The sequence below is a fragment of the Dysidea avara genome, chromosome 5, assembly GCF_963678975.1.
Source record: "Dysidea avara chromosome 5, odDysAvar1.4, whole genome shotgun sequence".
In the NCBI taxonomy this organism is placed as follows: Eukaryota; Metazoa; Porifera; class Demospongiae; order Dictyoceratida; family Dysideidae; genus Dysidea; species Dysidea avara.
Window position 1 is genome coordinate 29,889,788 of NC_089276.1, and position 16,934 is coordinate 29,906,721.

Here is a 16,934-nt window from a genome sequence, read left to right on the forward strand (position 1 = left end):
CCCGTTTTCAATAATGCGTCATGCATCTGGGTCCCATCTGGGTTCCTAGTGGCCAGCAGCACTGACCTGGTTGTAGGGCTACCATATGCGTACATGTAGGTATACCTTTTTCACTATCTCAAGCACTTCCTCTATTCTAGGTCGCTTTAAAAGATCATTGTCTAAACAAGATAAGGTCAATGGCTTCAATTTCTTCATTTCCGCAGTCATTTGATCCAAATATTTTTGTCGACGCTCAACTTCAGTAAAGGCAATCAACTTTCCAGTTGTAGGATCCGTACTTGTTATATCCGTTGGCTTTGGCCATTCATGAGTTGCCAAAAATAGTGTAACTCCTCCAAATGAGAACACATCTAATGAAACTTCATATATTGGGTCACTTTGAGTAGCTTCAGGGGGCATGAATGCAGCTGTCCCTGGGGCTTGTGTTAGCTTACTTCTGGTCTCTTCACTATGAACTTTAATCGCTTTGGCAACACCAAGGTCTGCAATTTTAGCAACTGAAACAGCATCACGGTTGGTTTTCAATAAAATGTTATTAGGTGATAAATCTCGATGCACCACTGGTGGCTGTTGTGAGTGAAGATAACTGAGACCTTTAGCAATGTCAAGAAGTATGAAAATCTTTGTTGAATAGGAGACACCTGGCTTTGGTGCTTTCGTTTCAATAAAATTTGTTAGACTTTCGTCCATCATTTCCATAATCAACACAGGAATTTTCGCCTGATAACAAATGCCCCAAAACTCCACAATATTGGAGTGGTGAAGGGAGCTGCAGTGTGCACATTCTTGAAGAAAAGCACTAAAGACATGGTTCTGTTCTTGAGCACCAACTTGATTTTCAAGGAGAACACCATGAATCTTCTTGGCAGCACAATCCTTTCCGTTATACTGTGCTCGGTAAACTACTCCGTAAGCACCACGACCCACCTCATTCTTCGGGAAATGTTTAACTCCTTTAAGAGGTACCAAACTTGAGGTGATTCCAGTTGGTATTGCCATTTAAAATAGCTATAGACTCTAGCTGTGCGCGAATTGGTACGGTACAAGCGAGGGTACAAGTCAGGATAAGCCGAGATAACCAGTATAGCTAGCACATCAACTGAAATTATACGAGTTCGAATCAAAGTGCATCACTAGTCTATTTGCAGGGGGTCTTTATAATTAGGTGGGGTCTATTCTACAATAGACCCCACCTAATTATAAACAATAGCCGAATTCGGTAACAATAGCCGGTCCAGTAGACAATAGCCGAATTGATACGGTAACAATAGCCGGTCCAGTAAACAATAGCCGAATTAAATTCGGTAACAATAGCCGGTCCAGTAAACAATAGCCGAATTCGGTAACAATAGCCGAATTGATACCCCGGTCCAGAATGAATTTCACAATTCATTCTGGACCGGGGTATCAATTCGGCTATTGTTAAAACAGAACAGCTATCTCGCAAGTCCGCAATCCGCAATTCCAAATCTTCCAACTATTCGGATAGATCTTCCAGTTTGCGTACCCACTTAGATCCCTCCTCTCAACGCGCTTTAGATCTAGCCTCAGCCAAAGGGGCCTCCAACTGGCTTACCACCCGGCCCCTACAGGAACATGGCTTTGCACTGCATAAGTCCGCGTTTCACGATGCCGTGGCACTACGTTATGGGTGGTCTCCTCAGCGGACTCCTGCTCACTGTGCATGTGGGACTTCCTTTTCAGTGGAGCATGCTTTATCCTGTCCCAAGGGTGGCTTACCTTCTATCCGACACAATGAGATCAGAGATCTAACTGCTACCCTGTTGACTGAAGTATGCTCTCAGGTAGCTGTTGAACCAGAGCTCCAGCCGGTTTCACAGCAGGACTACCCTGCTTCTGCCAATATCCAAGATGGTGCCCGTCTTGACATCGCCATGAATGGTTTTTGGGGTGGAAGAAGTGAAAGATGTTTTGTGGATGTGCGGGTATTCAACCCTCTGGCTGCTTCTAATGCGTCCTCATCACTGGCCTCCTGTTATCGGAGGCACGAGAACATTAAGAAACGTGCGTATGCTCAGAGAATTCGTGAGGAGGAGCATGCCTCTTTTACCCCCCTGGTAATGTCTGCCTCTGGTGGTCTGGCTCATGCACTGTTAAAAAGCCTGTGCGCATTTCACACCCAAAACGTATGCATTTCATACGGAGTTGTTTTAGTAAAAGGTGCGAACTTAAATAGTATGCATTACACGCTAAAAGAGTAAGTATATCATACGAATATGCGATACTGTCAAGGTATGAACCGCTAGAATGTTATGCATACCACTACCCATCAGTGATAAGCGCCTCTTACTAGTTATTTGGGTGCGCTTAATAAGCCATTATGTAGACGCCTCAAGCAAACTCCATGAACGGGAGGACGATCTCCAAGGTGAGTTCTAACTCCACTTCGTTTACTTTGTAGCTAACCTCGTTCGTACTGGCTCGAGTTTGTATCTAGCTACTACTGTTCATCCGCGTTCATCTGCAGACTCGAAACAAATTGTATAGGGCGCGAATCTATGCTATCTATTTAAGATCACTTGTATTTGTTTATTATGTACTGTTTTATCTTATGCTATCTATGCTTGAACAGTCAACGTTAACAGTAAAGTTTTTGAATCTTATCCAGTTTGTATTCTAATTGTTTCGTTTTCAGGTGCTTAGTGAAGGAAGAAAAGACGGATTTCTACTACAAGTACAAATATAAGACTGGTAAGCACTAATTTAATATACCTGAATCAGCTTTTATTAAATGCACCTGTGGTCCCACAGGGGCGGGATCATATTTGCTGTCTTTACAGTATAAGTTCAGATTTTATTTTGATGCGGCAAGATATTACTTTTGCTAATCACTGCCTCTGCCCAATTTGGTTAGTTGGGACATAACATTGATAGATACATAACATTTTCTACATGCTAAAAGCATTTTACAATGTCACTAAGATTTTCTTGTTCTTCCAGTAGACTTTGTGACAGATATGCTCTGGCAATGAATTTGTATTTCTGATGAAAGTAGCTAGCTTAAAAGTAATAGCCATAAGATTGTATGGGTTATTTTAGCTGATTCTAAAGGGAGGGAGGCTATACCAACTTGTTTAAAGCGTTTCGGGGCAATCTGAAAGCTTGTTTGGACTTAGTTTTACCTCACCAATACTGCCTCATTGTTGTCAGGGAAAATTAAGGCTGGTTTTTGGGTGATATTATTTTGTGGGCCACACCTACTGCTTTTGTGGTCCCTACTATACAGTTACTATCGTCAAGAGTTAATAATATAGAGAGGAGAGTGTCTAACGCCGTATAGTCCTGTAACAGATGATTGCACAGAAGTTAAACGGCTTCTTTTCCGCGTAACGACAGACTGGCTAGTATATTTTCGCATTTAACCACAAAGGCTATCCCAGACACAAGGGCGTGCGTTCAACTCGATGTTCAAGTTCACCACAAAGAGCATCGCTCTGTTGCGTAAAGAAGTGTGGCTGTTAACCTCGAAGATAACTCTGGGGGAGAGCGTCTGAGAAACCAATAAACACTGAACCAAAGGCGGAGTATTGCTTCGAATTTTCACTGCGTCGCCATGTTACCCTACCTTTGAGCATTCTTCAATTGAAGGAGCACTGTTCCCTGTACATACAGCTCAGTCTTTAGTTCAGTCTTCGAATATTCTCGAGGATTCATCACGGTGCGGCAAAACTAATTGCGGTAAGGAAACGAACAAATACTAGAAGCCTGTACATTACACGGAAAGGAAGCCGTTTAACTTCTGCGCAATCATCTATTACAGGCCTATACAGCGTTAGACACTCTCCTCTCTATATTATTAACTCTTGCTATCGTATTGTATGATTAATTGGTGATACAATTATAGCATATATCAATTGTTTCAGCAAACAGTTCATATGTTGACACACATACATATTTGGATTTTGCATGGACTTAATTTACTCAATAACATCATATTTAACTGTTATAAAGCTTTTGTCAACCAGATGTTGATTAAATGACTTACTCATAGTAAGTGGGTGGTAATCAGCCAAATCCTGATGCTTACAAATTATGTGTGTATGCTTCAGTGCGTTGACTTCATAGGAGTTGTAGTGCTTGTTAAAACAGTTTGTGATGAGTGGTTCAATGATGAACAAGCATGTATTTGATTCAGTTATGATGATGTCAAGTATCTTTCCAAAGATAGGCTCATCTTCACATAGAGTGCATATTACAACAGTTCCCTTAGAATAACTGGTGCCGTTGTATTCTGCATATGAAACCCTATGAATTTACATCACAAATTAACAGCTGAGCAATGTACAAATTACTTTCATAGTAGTATCAAGAGTTATCTCTTGGTATTTAAAAATGACCTGCATTTAATTACATTTTGTTTGCAGAGAAATCAATGGTTTTACTGTTTGTTTGTTTGTTTGTGTACACAGCTAGCATGAAGCATATCAACTTAGAAGTACAGGGAAAAGTAGCTTCATAAGGAATCACAAAAAGTAGTAAAATGAGGGAGGTTGCCTATACACCTCAGTGGATGTTTAATCCCTATAGCCTTGACTGATAGTATGTTCACGTTGAGTTGAATCCTCAAAAACATTTCATAACTCATGGATGTAATTACACATGATCTTGAAATTTAGCTCATTTGTAGTACTGCTTGACCCGCTAAAAATATTTCAAAATCTTTTTGTTCAAATGTTTGACATAATATTTACTGCCAATCAAAATTTTTACAATACATTTCCTATGTGGAAGCCATATAAGTACAATGTCCAATACAGCCCTTTCCTAAACTTGTAATGGAGCCAAACTGTACATGTCTGTTGTTGACACCATTGCTGTTACCAATAATCATCTGGTTGGCTGAAATGTTAACTCTGTTGAGAAAAAATCCACTTTTAATTTTTAGCTGTTTTTCAGGATTCAGCTCAATGTGAACATAAGGGATAAAAAAATCACAACAGATGAAGGGGTGGGTTGATTCTCGAAGGAGCTATATTGCAGACGATACTTCCCTGACACTTCCGTAGCTTAAATCTCGCACTGGAGTTGCCATCATAACATCTCACATAGTGTTGCTGTTACTGCCTTGGCTACTGCTAACCACCCCAACTGCTGACTTGATTTTACGAGGCCACACAAAACGTGTGTAATGCAGTCATTAACACCATTCAAAACTACAAAGGAATATGGAAATACTCCTGGTGGTGTATGCGTTCATTTTATATAGGCCTATTGGGCATTAGATACTTTCCCTCCCTACTATTATTAACTCTTGGTATTGTTGTACTGTATTATAACTAGGAAGTAACAATTGTCATGGCATGCAATATGCTGTTACACTTTAGTGTGTTGTAACATTTGGTTCAAGGCAAACCTCCTCTGACATTGAACTTGGGTCGTGAGATAGTATTCAAAAACTAAAACTCTACGATTCCTTCAGCCCTAAAAATCTAATGAATTATGTACAAGTAGTACCTTTGCAATAAGGAAGTGAGATGCAACTCTGCTGAGTATTGTAAAAGATCAGACCGGTATTCAACATCATTCACTGTTGTGCTTGTTGCTAGAATTAATAAAGTGATATATTAAAAGTAAATTACATAATTATGTAGTTGTATACCTGTTCCGTATGCAATGTCTGCTCCTAGAAAGTTTGTGCTGCATGTCATCTTATAACACATGTAACGCTGGTGCCTAGTGGCAACAGTCTTCCCAATATTTGTAAAGTTACCAAGATTCTGGGCAGTTTTCTTGAAGTACTTGTGCTTAGCTTCGTATCTCATGCACCAGTTTCTAACAAGTGGACCGCATCTACAAAAGTCATGTGTAGCAAGTACAGCATTGTATATATGTAAAGTGCCATAATAAAGAGGATGGTTCAGATATGTGCTTACATTAGCATTGTCATAATACATCTAAATACTATTATAGCAAACAACACTGAAAGTAACCTTATGTAACCTTGTCATGTGTGTACATAAAAACGTCTGGTAACATTCATCAGTATTTTGTTGGCAAGGTGCTTAATGTTTTCCCCCAGCATATTTGTCAAACATCCTTAGCAACAGTTCCAAGTGGTATTGCCAAGTAGTATTGCATCATTTTGATTCAAATTTTGGCAGTGTCAACAGAATGTTACCAGATGTTTTTCCATGCCCACATACATATGGAAAAACTAACTGTGTGCTATACTTGGATATCACACCTACAAGGATGTCACATCAATTACTCATCTCACCTTCCCCCATGCATAGGGATTGCTACTTTGGTGCTACTACTTCTTAAATCAGGGGTATCAGTATGACACTTGAAGTAAAGCAATCCTTAGTATTGGAACTTAAGAATTTGGCGGCATCGACTCTACCTGATGGTGTTACTATTGCCAGGCGTTCAACAACGTCCTTGACAAATGACTTCGGGGACATAGGCTTCTTCTTGGCGGTCTCACCGATGATATCTGCTGACACATCCAGGAGACTGCTGTCCACGTCTTCAATAGTGCTACTTATGTGGTGGAGAGAAAAAAAATGTAAATAATAAAATGTTTAATTTTAATGCTGTAGTAAGTTAAGATATGTGTTAAGAGGTGATTGGTGAGAGAGAAGATGGTAGACGGAACTCTGTGACGTTGTTCAGAATTCCAGGAGACTCTGACAATATTATTGTCAATAGTCAGGTAACTAAGAACTTAATACTAGTCACAATGCATTTCTGCTTTTGACAGCTTCCTCAGGTGACATGTTCTTAGGTCACAAGAATGAAGAATAGAATGTATGGAGCTGTATGTATAATGTTAAGGTTAGTGGAAATAAATTTATTGCTTACCTTGTCATGTTACCGAAATTTGTTTTTATTTTAGTGGGCTTGGGGAAAGTAGCTAGTCTCTACGATGACTTTAAGTTGGAGAACTGGTGATAAAAAATAAATAAAGTATGTTGAAAAGTGTTGAAATAAAAATTATGTTTGTAGAATACCTTGAATTAAGCGGCGGCATGTGTATATTTGTGGTTAGGAAGGAGTTATCCAAGGGGTTTCCAGCGGCGACACGATAAATAATTTATTTCGACAAAGCGAGTGGTCTTTGTAGAATGCTAACAGGGGAAGGAAGTTTACGATAAGATAAAACTTTTATTCACTATACCTCTTCAGGAGGATACGAAGCTTGGTAGTTTGATATAAAGGTGCTTGTCTTGTAAGAGTCTTAGTTCACAATAAAGCAGCTTAAACGGTTGTTCAAAGCGTAACTATGCAAATGTGCTAGGGTGGCCAATGAGAGTTTGTGGATTTTAAAAAATTGTAGTCAGTGGCTTGAGGGAAAGATACTGTGTATATTCACGTGACTGGTGAATCACGCGTCACGTCAAAAACAGCTTTGCAATTTTTGCTTAACCATTGGTGATGGGTGTGGTCACTCGACAACAAACTAATTAACTTGAAGGCCTTTGCGTATCTAGTGTCTCAAGTGGTATTCTCTATGGTAAAATGATCCACCTTGTGATAAGCGGCTAGTTTACTGCAGACGATGCAATTATGATGAATTCTTGTGCAAAAGTGACAAAATGTAATGTAAAAGCGATGAATTCAATCACACATATACATGCTTCACACATGAAATATCACATCAGATCAATAAAAGTGTTTATGACCCCCTGACCACTCAAAATCTCTGGGCCCTGACCCTGTACTGTCACTACAAAACGGGGGTTGGCTTGGCTTGGCTGTATATGAAACTGTTTTGTTGCTGGCTTGGTGTTGCAGAAACACACAACCTTGGACCTTACAATTAGGATAATTCACTAGTTTTTCACTTTAATCCATAAAGGTTTCAGAAGAATCCATAAACATGTATTATCACAGGACACCATTATGTCTAACCTTATGTCATATGTAATAGCCCTGACAATCTATAAGAAACATTGGAAGTCATGTGAAAATAATAGATGTGATTCAGACTTCCGGACGTATGAATTTTTGTAACTTGACTTCGGAGACTGTGTAAAGAAACAGTGAAGGATGGAAGCAAGAGTTCATAATAATATGAACTCTTGATAGATGCTTGTCAGTATTATATATAAACATATAAACAAAGATTATCCAGCACTATATTTTTAGAAAAGTCAGTGACTAAGTATGCTTTAGTCGCCAAAAAGATTTCGGTCAAATGTGAATTTCATCCCACCAGCCCGAATTAAGCTACAATACTCCTCAGACAATAATATTATGGATATGTTATAGTGTTTAAAGACATACTTGTTCAGTGGCCAATTTGCAGTGGTGGTTTTCGAGATGCTAATAGAGCACCCCATGTTTTATACATCCATAGTGACCTAAGTTCTGTAAAACATCATGGGCTATTGACGGACGTGAGTTTAAATGTAATGGTTTTCTGTAAATATGTGTTTCCAGATTCTTCTGAAACCTCTATATAAAATGGTGATCAAGAAGGAAAAATATTGATGATCACAGTTCATTACTCCAGTTGAAAGTGCATCACCCATCATCAACTGGCAGTGTGGAAGTGACTACCAATTGCATAGTGACCTCAATCTGATGATGCAAACTTTCAACATGAGTACTGTATATCTACCTGGAATAAAAGCAGCATAGTAGCGGTAGTCCGCCTCAAACTTGGCAGCGAGTGATTGCCTGGTAGCTCAGGTAGCTAGCCGACTCAGTTTATTTTTGCGTAGGCGCCTCAAGTGATGGTGAAGTGACTCTACATTGACAAGGAATCGTACAGTAGATAAGATTTCACATACTTGGAATCACAACTAACCTTCACATGATTCGATGTTCCATCCCGTGTTCCATTTAATTGTCACCATCCCTATAACACTCACGTGAGGATGCTATCGACAGCTGCAATTTGTTAGCAACCGTTTGGACATACGACGTTGAGTCGAATATTCACAAACGGAGGTTGTTGAGTAAGGCTGTACTTAAAAGTTGTCGGAGCTGGTGGTGCATGGTGTAGGCCGGTGTTGGACTGAGCTGCCGCAACTGGGTTGAACCATACCAGACTATTCGGTTTGTTTCATTATACTGATAATAATTTCTTGCTTGACTAAACTTTTTAGCAGGCGGCTACATACTGCAGTCGACCATGAACTGTACGAAGGCGTTCCGCAGGCTCCTGTGCCGGCGGCTCAGGGGGCCGGTTCAATTAACTGCCATTCTCTCAGTTCCGGCGGCCGGGGTTTACATACTAGCACTGATAACAGGTTGGTAACTATGTTACTTGCAGTGGCTTTTAGTTTTTATATAGGTATGCTGACAGAAAAGTGTTGACAGAAGTGACAGGTCAGGATGAAGTGACACCAGGTACGGACAATACAAAGGTGTTATCATGTCACATATCATATCCTTTCTAGCAAACAGCAATTAGTTCTAGTGACATGGATTGAAATACTGCTATATAGTCAGGATGGCCAGACCACCAAACATGGTAAGATTATGGAATGCTGATTTATCAATCATTTTTTCTTCCCAGAACACCGATTTGTAAATTTATAAGACCAGTCTTATGCTATTAAGACACAACTGATTCAATAACAACAGGTATTATACCGTACAATTCTTACATTAAAATTCATAATCTATAATAATTGACAGAATTAACTATACATTGCTTCTGAAAGAGATTTCAACCATGCATGGTAAGTACATTGTTTCTTGGCTTCATCTGTTCACAATGCATACCATAATGCCATAGAAACAACTGCAGAAATAGAAGATAGTGATAGCCGTATGCAGTTCCCATGGATGTCATTCATCTTAGATGTTCAGATATGCAGTGTCGAAACCTAGAACAATAAATATAATTAGCAATATTTTGAAATATGTATTTGTAATTGTAAATGGATGTTAATCATACCAAAAAAACAGTCTGCATTACATACAATGGCTAGAATGGTTATAATAATGCATTATGGATGTAGATCATACCGGGAATACAGTGTGCATTACGTACTATGGGTAGAATGGTCAGTAATGCACACAACAAATGGAATGCTCGGTGTGAGGAAGCATATCATCTGCAGTTTGGTGTGATATGCAACCAACTGTTTTAACAGTGTGAGGCTTCTGTTTTTTATCAACGCTTGGCTCATCAACTTTCAAACAAGTGGGGCGATGATTACTCTGTTGTCATGGGGTGGTTAAGGTGCTGTCTATCTTTTTCTCTCTTGCGGTCCTCCATACAATGCATCCGCGGAGTCCGCTCATCCATCGGTCACTATGTTAAGACTCCCCCAATTGTGGAGCTGATTCGGGCAGAGTCTCAGTTTGCCGTGGACTAAGAAAGTCCCGGTTTGTCCAGCACAGGCCATTTATGTGCTGGGGGTGGTAGGCAAGGGCAGTCCATCAAGCCCGGGTAAAAAAAAAAAATAAAAAAATAAAAATTCTACGGAACGGAACGCCTCAACGGAACGGAACGGAACGATGGACTAAACCACGGAACGGAACGCTTTCTCAAATTGAAGCTTGTAACTTACCATTGCTGAAATTGCCCTTTTTAAAGTTAGCAGTGGCACCTCCAGTGGGTGATTAAACACAAGATAAAAAGAATTAACGGATCGATTGTGGGTTTTTGTTGGTTGTCATTAGTAACGAAGTATTATTGTGGGATGAGCTGTATCAGTGATGTTCATCCATGGTTCATCTACGGAAGGGAACTTTATGTGAGCTGTTTTTCTTATTTAGACTTTAGAAAACAGTCTGGGCCGGCCTTTCAAGTCATAAGTCAGGAATTAAAACTTGAAGAATTCTGTGCAGTGTGTGAGGAGCAAATATTTTGTCAGATCGCAAGGAGGGTATATTCTGCAAACATCACTGAAGTGTATGCATGGAGTTATTTATATATTAACAGCTGGTGCAGTGGACTAATGCCGTATTCAATAGTGAGCTGATTTTATCTGTTGCACAATTCAAGGATGTGTCTGACTGCCAGCCTTGAATCAGGGTAAATGCCAAAACTCCAAGATCAGCCAAATCTCAGTTATAAGCCATATGTGAAACCATGCCCGTAGCCACCAGGCAAACGAGATTTGGACCAGGATGCATGTGTAATGTATCTAGTCAGACCTGAAATGGAACACTCACATTAATTACATACCACCTAGGAACCCTAGCTGGGATTTCTTAAGTGTAACATTTCACATGCTTCACTTCAAACAAAACAAGTTAAATTTTTTCATCTATTTTCAAGTGATTCCCAGTCCAGCTGGTCCATGAAATTTCAGTGAGATCATATGTATTTGTTACAGTGTGGGCTGTCCTGTATTGGATCTACTCTAGAGTTGAGATTTCAAGGTAGACTCATTGCCAATATACTGACACTATATAGTACTGTTGTAGCATATTTAAGTGGAGGACAAATGAATACAGTAATGTTAGATTATTTATGTATACAAACTTTTCATAATGAAATTGGTATCCCATTTTGATTTGTACTTCCACTTTAAGAACAAGAAGTTACCACACTTTTAATCTCCAACCACTGTCGTTAATTAACCAAGATCTCACTAGTCTGTAATTCACCTTATTGTAGTGATTTTATTGATTCATCTGTATGTTTTCTTCATTTTCCTTTGAAGTTGTACCAAGAGTTCATAATAAGGTGGAGAGTATCTAACTTGAATGCATTCACCAAACACCCTGCTTAAAGTAACACCTCCGCCTTATTTCAGAACAAAGGCTTTACCTTCAGCAACACTAATCAACAGTTTTCTATCCCCAGTAAAGGTATTGATTTGATGAAAGGTGAACTTTATACAGGGTGTTTGTACAGGCCATACTGAGAGTTAGACACTCTCCCCCATACAAATATTATGAACTCTTGGTTGTACAGTATAGGTAAACAAAGATAAGTTTCTCTCCCATCTTATTCTAGGATTTCTATTGACTAGGAAAATTCAATTATTTGTATACAGGCTCAAAATTGAGAAAATAAATTAATATTATACAGTCCGTTTGCTTTTGGATATTTAATGTCTCCAACCGCAACAAAAATTCGATGAATCCATGCATCTCATCACTGGTCGTCTGAACATTCTGAAAGTGATACCTCACTCAATCAACCATATATTCTGTTTATTAGACTGAATAAAGTCATGATCACCTAGCCTTTTCATGTCACCAGTAACTTTCTAGTTAATTTCTCAGTGGATATAATCCTCCGAAACTGAAGAAATTGAGTGGTCTTCTAAACTATTTATCTTATCAAGATAAGCAGAAACAACTGACATCCAATCGGCTACTGTATTGTAGTAACAAAACTTGCCTTGGTCATGCAATAAATGAATTGAAGAGACCTGCTTAATTTATCAGGTAGTAAAACAATCACTTAATGTTTTATAATTATCCTATTCCATTTTCCAGGGGCGGATCTAGGATTTATAAAAGGGGGGGGCTAACTCAAGGTACTAATCTCTTGGGTAGAGGTGTGCAAAGCACACTTCCCAACATGCGAAGCATGCTGGAACTAGGGGGGTCTAGGGGCATGTCCCCCAGGAAATTTTTGAAAAATAGATGCTAAAATACTGCAATTTGGAGACATTTCCACATAAAATTCATAATATTTTCTGCCTGTAGATATTGTATATACTGCCTTTAGATTATAGGTATGGCTCTCTGAAGCATTTTGTTGATGGAAAAGTTTGGGTAGGTACAGACAACCAAGTACATGATGCACCCCTCTCACAATTGCACAACACTGAATATACATGTGCATGTTAGAATTATAATGCTGAAAGTGAAAAATTTTGAAATTTGAACAATACAAGATTGAATCTTGTATTGTTCAAAAGGCCTACTCTAAAGGCCTTTTCAATGGAAATTGTGTACCTGAATTAAGTATTGACATACATATTAACTACACAAGTAGATGAATGAAGCCCTTTAAATAGACCAATGTATACCTCAGTGTATGTATAGGTGCAGGCAGATTTGGAAAAATTCCATAACAGAACTAACTATATGCTTCCAGTGAATGTTCTATTAGATTAGTTAGCTGACTGCTCTATTAGAGTATCTTGATCTTGTACACCTCCAATGCTGATCCAGGTCCTTGTTGCATAAACTTTAGCATAAATCCACTGATAATACCTTGGAAGGATGTTTATAAGGTAGTTTTATGAGTATTTGTATTATTAGTGATCATATAATTATGCTAAGACAAAATTTTATTATAATACTCAGTATATTGATCAAGTAAAGCCTAAAAGTGAAGGGGAGCCCCCTCCCCCCCCCCCCCCCCCTGGATCCGCCCCTGTTTTCCTGGAGGTTCCACTGATAAAATGCAATTTCAGCAATGATAGCATCTAGCCAAGTTGCAAGTTGATTCAGAAAGCATTCCATTCTGTAAAATAGACCCCATCCAGAATTCAACTCAGTACTCAGGCTGAGATATCTGGCAATAGTCCACTACTCTGTCAATGAATCATTGATGTTCACACAATATAGCCTCCTTGAGGTATCCGATTGTTTGCTCCTCACACACTGCACAAAATTCCTTTAGATTCTGCTTAGACTGAGTTGATTCAGCTTGTCACCATACTTGTTTCCTTTGTAGTGTAGCTATACACATACTGATGTATGCCGATTAGAAAGGCTGGGCCTCAGACTGTACATTCTAAAGTCAAAGTAAGTAAAAATAACTCACATACTAGTAAAAACAAGTCATGCATTAAGTTCCCTACTCGAAGATGAACACACTGAGTCAGCTATTCCCACAATTAGTACTTCGTTACTAATGACAACCAACAAGAACCCACAATCGATCCTTATATTCGTTTTATCTTTCTTGGGGTACGTTTGATTACCTGCTGGAGGTGCCACTGATAACTTGTACAGCAATGGTAAGCTGCAAGCTTCAATCTGAGAAAGCATTCCGTTCCGCAGTTTAGTCCATCATTCCGTTCCGTAGAATAGTGAATAAATGTGAAGTTCTACACATTTCACTGAAACAGATCATCAAGAAGTTGTACTTATTATATGATGAACCACTAAAGTGTGTAAATGAAGCTAGATATTTGGGAGTAATGATTGACTCCAAGCTTACTTTCAACACACATGTAAATTTAGTATGTAAGAAAGCAAACAATACCTTGTCTTTCCTGAGAAGAAATTTGTCTTCATGCCAGCGTGAAGTGAAAGCTGAAGCTTACCTGATGTATGTGCGTCCCATACTGGAGTATGCTACTTGTGTCTGGGCCCCTCACACCCAATGTAATATTGACAAGCTAGAAGCTGTTCAAAGGCGTGCAGCCAGATTTGTTATTGGAGATTTTCGCTCCACCAGCAGTGTAACACAAATGCTAACTACCTTGAAATGGAACAGTTTAAATTATCGTCGAAATATGTTAAGACTCCAAATGATGTACAAAATTATTCATCATTATTGTGGACCTTACTCTACCAGAATGTATCACTTTTAATAGAGGAATTACCCGGGGTCATGAGTACAAACTTACCCTGCCATTCACTAGAATTGACACATATAAATTCAGCTTCTTTCCTTCCACTGCTATACTATGGAACAACTTGCAACCAGAGACTGTTGAAGCTTCATCTATCACCGTGTTTAACAACCTTCTTATAAATGAACTGCAAAATTGTAATTAGTTAGCTGTAGCTATATATTTTGATTTGTATATTGCATTTATACTCGGCGCTGTGCGAGGTCTTGCAATTATAATAATAATAATAATAATAGACCCCACCTTATAATTACGGACAGGAAATTAGTACTTAATCGCAAAATAGCTGCGGTAATCTTTGACGGACTGTCTGTCGTGCCCCCAGGGATAAAAATCCCTATTAAATGTGGTGTCCCATAGAGTGGATGATGTGTAGGCGGTATTGATTTGTAATGATCATTGAACAGCTGCCGAGTGAGCGAATATGACAACCAATAGCTAGATCACCTCCTACACGTACGTACTAGATCACCTCCTACACGTACGTACTCGCGTACGTATGATGAGCTCAATGTATATTCCCCTCTATATATGAGTGTAGTATACCACCACGGAAGTGTTGTAGATGTGCTGATAATCTGATCTTGGAAAACCTACCTTTTTGGCACATTGGTCAATTTTCTGTTTTATAGCTTAAATGAGGTACTGGGTGCTCATCTACCTTGTGTTAAAATTCCAGCTCAATTTCTTCAAGCATTCCTGAGATATGGCCAATTTTCTGTCCTGTACATTACAAACTAACTTTTATGGTAATGTATTGAGTTCTGTGAGTGATTAAGGGTGACAAATGGTGACATCTCACTTTGTTTACCAGCAATTCCATTCTTACCATCTCAAATACTTTAAAAGATATTTCTGATAGATTAATGAAGTATTCTTGGTACTTTTCTGTAATTAAATGCCATGTATCATTGTCTAAGACTAAGTTTTAGCCTTTCCAGCAGCTGAACAAATCACCCAATTTGTAAATTAATTGTTATCCCACGCATGTGAAATTACTACATGGTCTGATATAATCATCCATATCTCCTAGAAAAAAAAGAAGCTATGGGTGTGAAACTTCACAGCAAGAAGCTTTAATAGTTGCTTTATCCAAATGTGCAAAAAAATGAATTTTTTTAAAAAGTGTTGAAATTTTCATTTGAGTTTTCCCAAAAAGTTTGCTTGTGCCCAAAAGGTAGGTTTTCCAAGATCCGGTCACATTTTGTTACAGCATGTGCATGTTCCTAGCTGATCAATGAGTCATGGTTTCAGTGTCAAGAGATGATGCATTGACATTTGGTATTCTTCACTGGGTCCCTCATAAGATGGGCAATTGGAAACAGTGGAAATGGAAACCAGAAACGGAAAGTGGAAATGGAAAACGGAAATGGTCAAATCGTCATATAAATGTACACTAGAGTAAAATCTTTGTTTAGTGGCCACCTCTTAAAGACCACCTTCTTATAAAGACCATCTCTGTACAAAGACCACATTTTAATTAGATCTCGAAATCTTGAAGATGGCTAAGGACCACTTTGTGGTCACCTCTGATAAAGACCACCTCTTTACATGGTAAAATTTGGTAAGCTTCAAACATGTATTTTCATGACTCATATCAACGTCATCTCTTTGTCCACACTGAATTCGCTGAAGTCATATACCATCATCACTTAGTTTGTACCAACATAGATAATACTGTACTATTATTAGAAAGCGTCAATTGCACAATCATGTGCAATAATACAATCACGATAATACTACCACGTGTATTGTTTAAAATCCTAGTGCTAGTATAAAATTCAATAGTGACACAAGGTGCGTGCATGTGCAAGTGTCAATGTTATAGTAGTATATACTACATACTATGGTATACCAGAATGCGTCATACAAAAATATTCCATGCAACTAAAATGAGTACACTACAACCTACTATATCAACAAAGAGCCTTGTCAGTATTGATAAAGTGGTCTGACATAAAATGCTTGGAACCTAGCTATTACTGGAATGTTTAGAGGTGGTCTTTGTAAACAGTTGATCTTTATAAAAGGTGCCTTGGCCATCTTTGAGATCTAATTATAACATGGTCTCTGTACAGAGGTGATCTTTATAAGAAGGTGGTCTTTAAGAGGTGGCCACTAACAAGGGTTTTACATTTATATGACGATTTGACCATTTTCGTTTTCCATTTCCACTTTCCGTTTCTGGTTCCCGTTTCCACTGTTTCCAATTGCCCTCATGCGATAGCTACCATGCAATTACAATAAAAAATCTCTACTGAACTGGTGAGAATAGTCAATTTGATGTTTAGGAGGAATTACTAAACTGTATAGATCCTAGCTAAATGTTGCAGCTTTCTTGAGCCTGCACTTCATGTTGTTGAAGGATCAAGTTACCACTGGGTCTGGGATTTTTATTGCATTTACCAGGCTTCATCTTTTGTAGGTTCCTACAGTGGGATGGCAACTCCAATA

The 16,934-nt window shown here is 38.7% G+C and overlaps 2 protein-coding genes and 1 long non-coding RNA gene across 15 annotated transcripts in view; 1 reads left to right on the plus strand and 2 right to left on the minus strand.

Annotated features, from left to right (window-relative positions):
- Positions 1 to 1,107, minus strand: part of LOC136255459 (uncharacterized) — a 41,620-nt gene extending 40,513 nt beyond the window's left edge. Inside the window, exon 1 of the mRNA XM_066048230.1 lies at positions 106 to 1,107. Within this exon, the coding sequence (XP_065904302.1) occupies positions 106 to 1,002 (897 nt within the window). The 5' untranslated portion in view covers positions 1,003 to 1,107. The remainder of the gene's footprint in view (positions 1 to 105) is intronic.
- Positions 1,108 to 2,137: 1,030 nt separating this feature from the next.
- On the plus strand, positions 2,138 to 9,904 carry LOC136255576 (uncharacterized). 5 transcript variants are annotated; one of them, XR_010700971.1, is made up of 12 exons: positions 2,138 to 2,392; positions 2,660 to 2,715; positions 2,805 to 2,873; positions 6,258 to 6,532; positions 6,588 to 6,679; positions 6,728 to 6,801; positions 6,863 to 9,224; positions 9,269 to 9,324; positions 9,375 to 9,448; positions 9,494 to 9,561; positions 9,616 to 9,659; positions 9,716 to 9,904. It is a non-coding gene; the product is annotated as an uncharacterized lncRNA (long non-coding RNA). The 5 variants fall into 5 exon arrangements; XR_010700970.1 differs by having other exon boundaries at positions 2,139 to 2,392; positions 2,776 to 2,873; XR_010700968.1 differs by lacking the exon at positions 2,805 to 2,873 and having other exon boundaries at positions 2,143 to 2,392; positions 6,863 to 9,030; positions 9,081 to 9,224.
- On the minus strand, positions 3,837 to 10,582 carry LOC136255575 (uncharacterized). Of its 9 annotated transcripts, none has more exons than XR_010700966.1 (8): positions 10,497 to 10,582; positions 8,780 to 9,806; positions 6,829 to 8,719; positions 6,368 to 6,507; positions 6,209 to 6,309; positions 5,624 to 5,814; positions 5,479 to 5,566; positions 3,837 to 4,269 (listed from the first exon to the last, which is right to left on the minus strand). XR_010700966.1 is itself a non-coding variant. In XM_066048374.1 (8 exons), the coding sequence occupies exons 5-8, from the start codon at positions 6,253 to 6,255 to the stop codon at positions 3,942 to 3,944; spliced, it is 621 nt and encodes a 206-aa protein (XP_065904446.1). In that variant the 5' UTR covers positions 6,256 to 6,507; positions 6,829 to 6,911; positions 6,978 to 7,094; positions 8,591 to 8,719; positions 8,780 to 8,916; the 3' UTR covers positions 3,837 to 3,941. The 9 variants fall into 9 exon arrangements, 7 of the variants coding, with proteins under 7 accessions (XP_065904446.1, XP_065904443.1, XP_065904442.1 ...); XM_066048374.1 differs by lacking the exon at positions 10,497 to 10,582 and having other exon boundaries at positions 6,242 to 6,507; positions 6,829 to 6,911; positions 6,978 to 7,094; positions 8,591 to 8,719; positions 8,780 to 8,916; XR_010700965.1 differs by having other exon boundaries at positions 6,209 to 6,507.
- Between the last annotated feature and the right edge of the window lie 6,352 nt (positions 10,583 to 16,934).

Bases quoted from the DNA above. Each gene is read 5' to 3' on its own strand.
- LOC136255575 (XM_066048376.1), bottom strand. The intron at 5,567-5,623 runs GTATACAACTAC...TATTAATTCTAG, and splicing joins AGACATTGCATACGGAACAG to CAACAAGCACAACAGTGAAT. The intron at 4,270-5,478 runs GTACTACTTGTA...GTAAATTCATAG, and splicing joins CTCACTTCCTTATTGCAAAG to GGTTTCATATGCAGAATACA.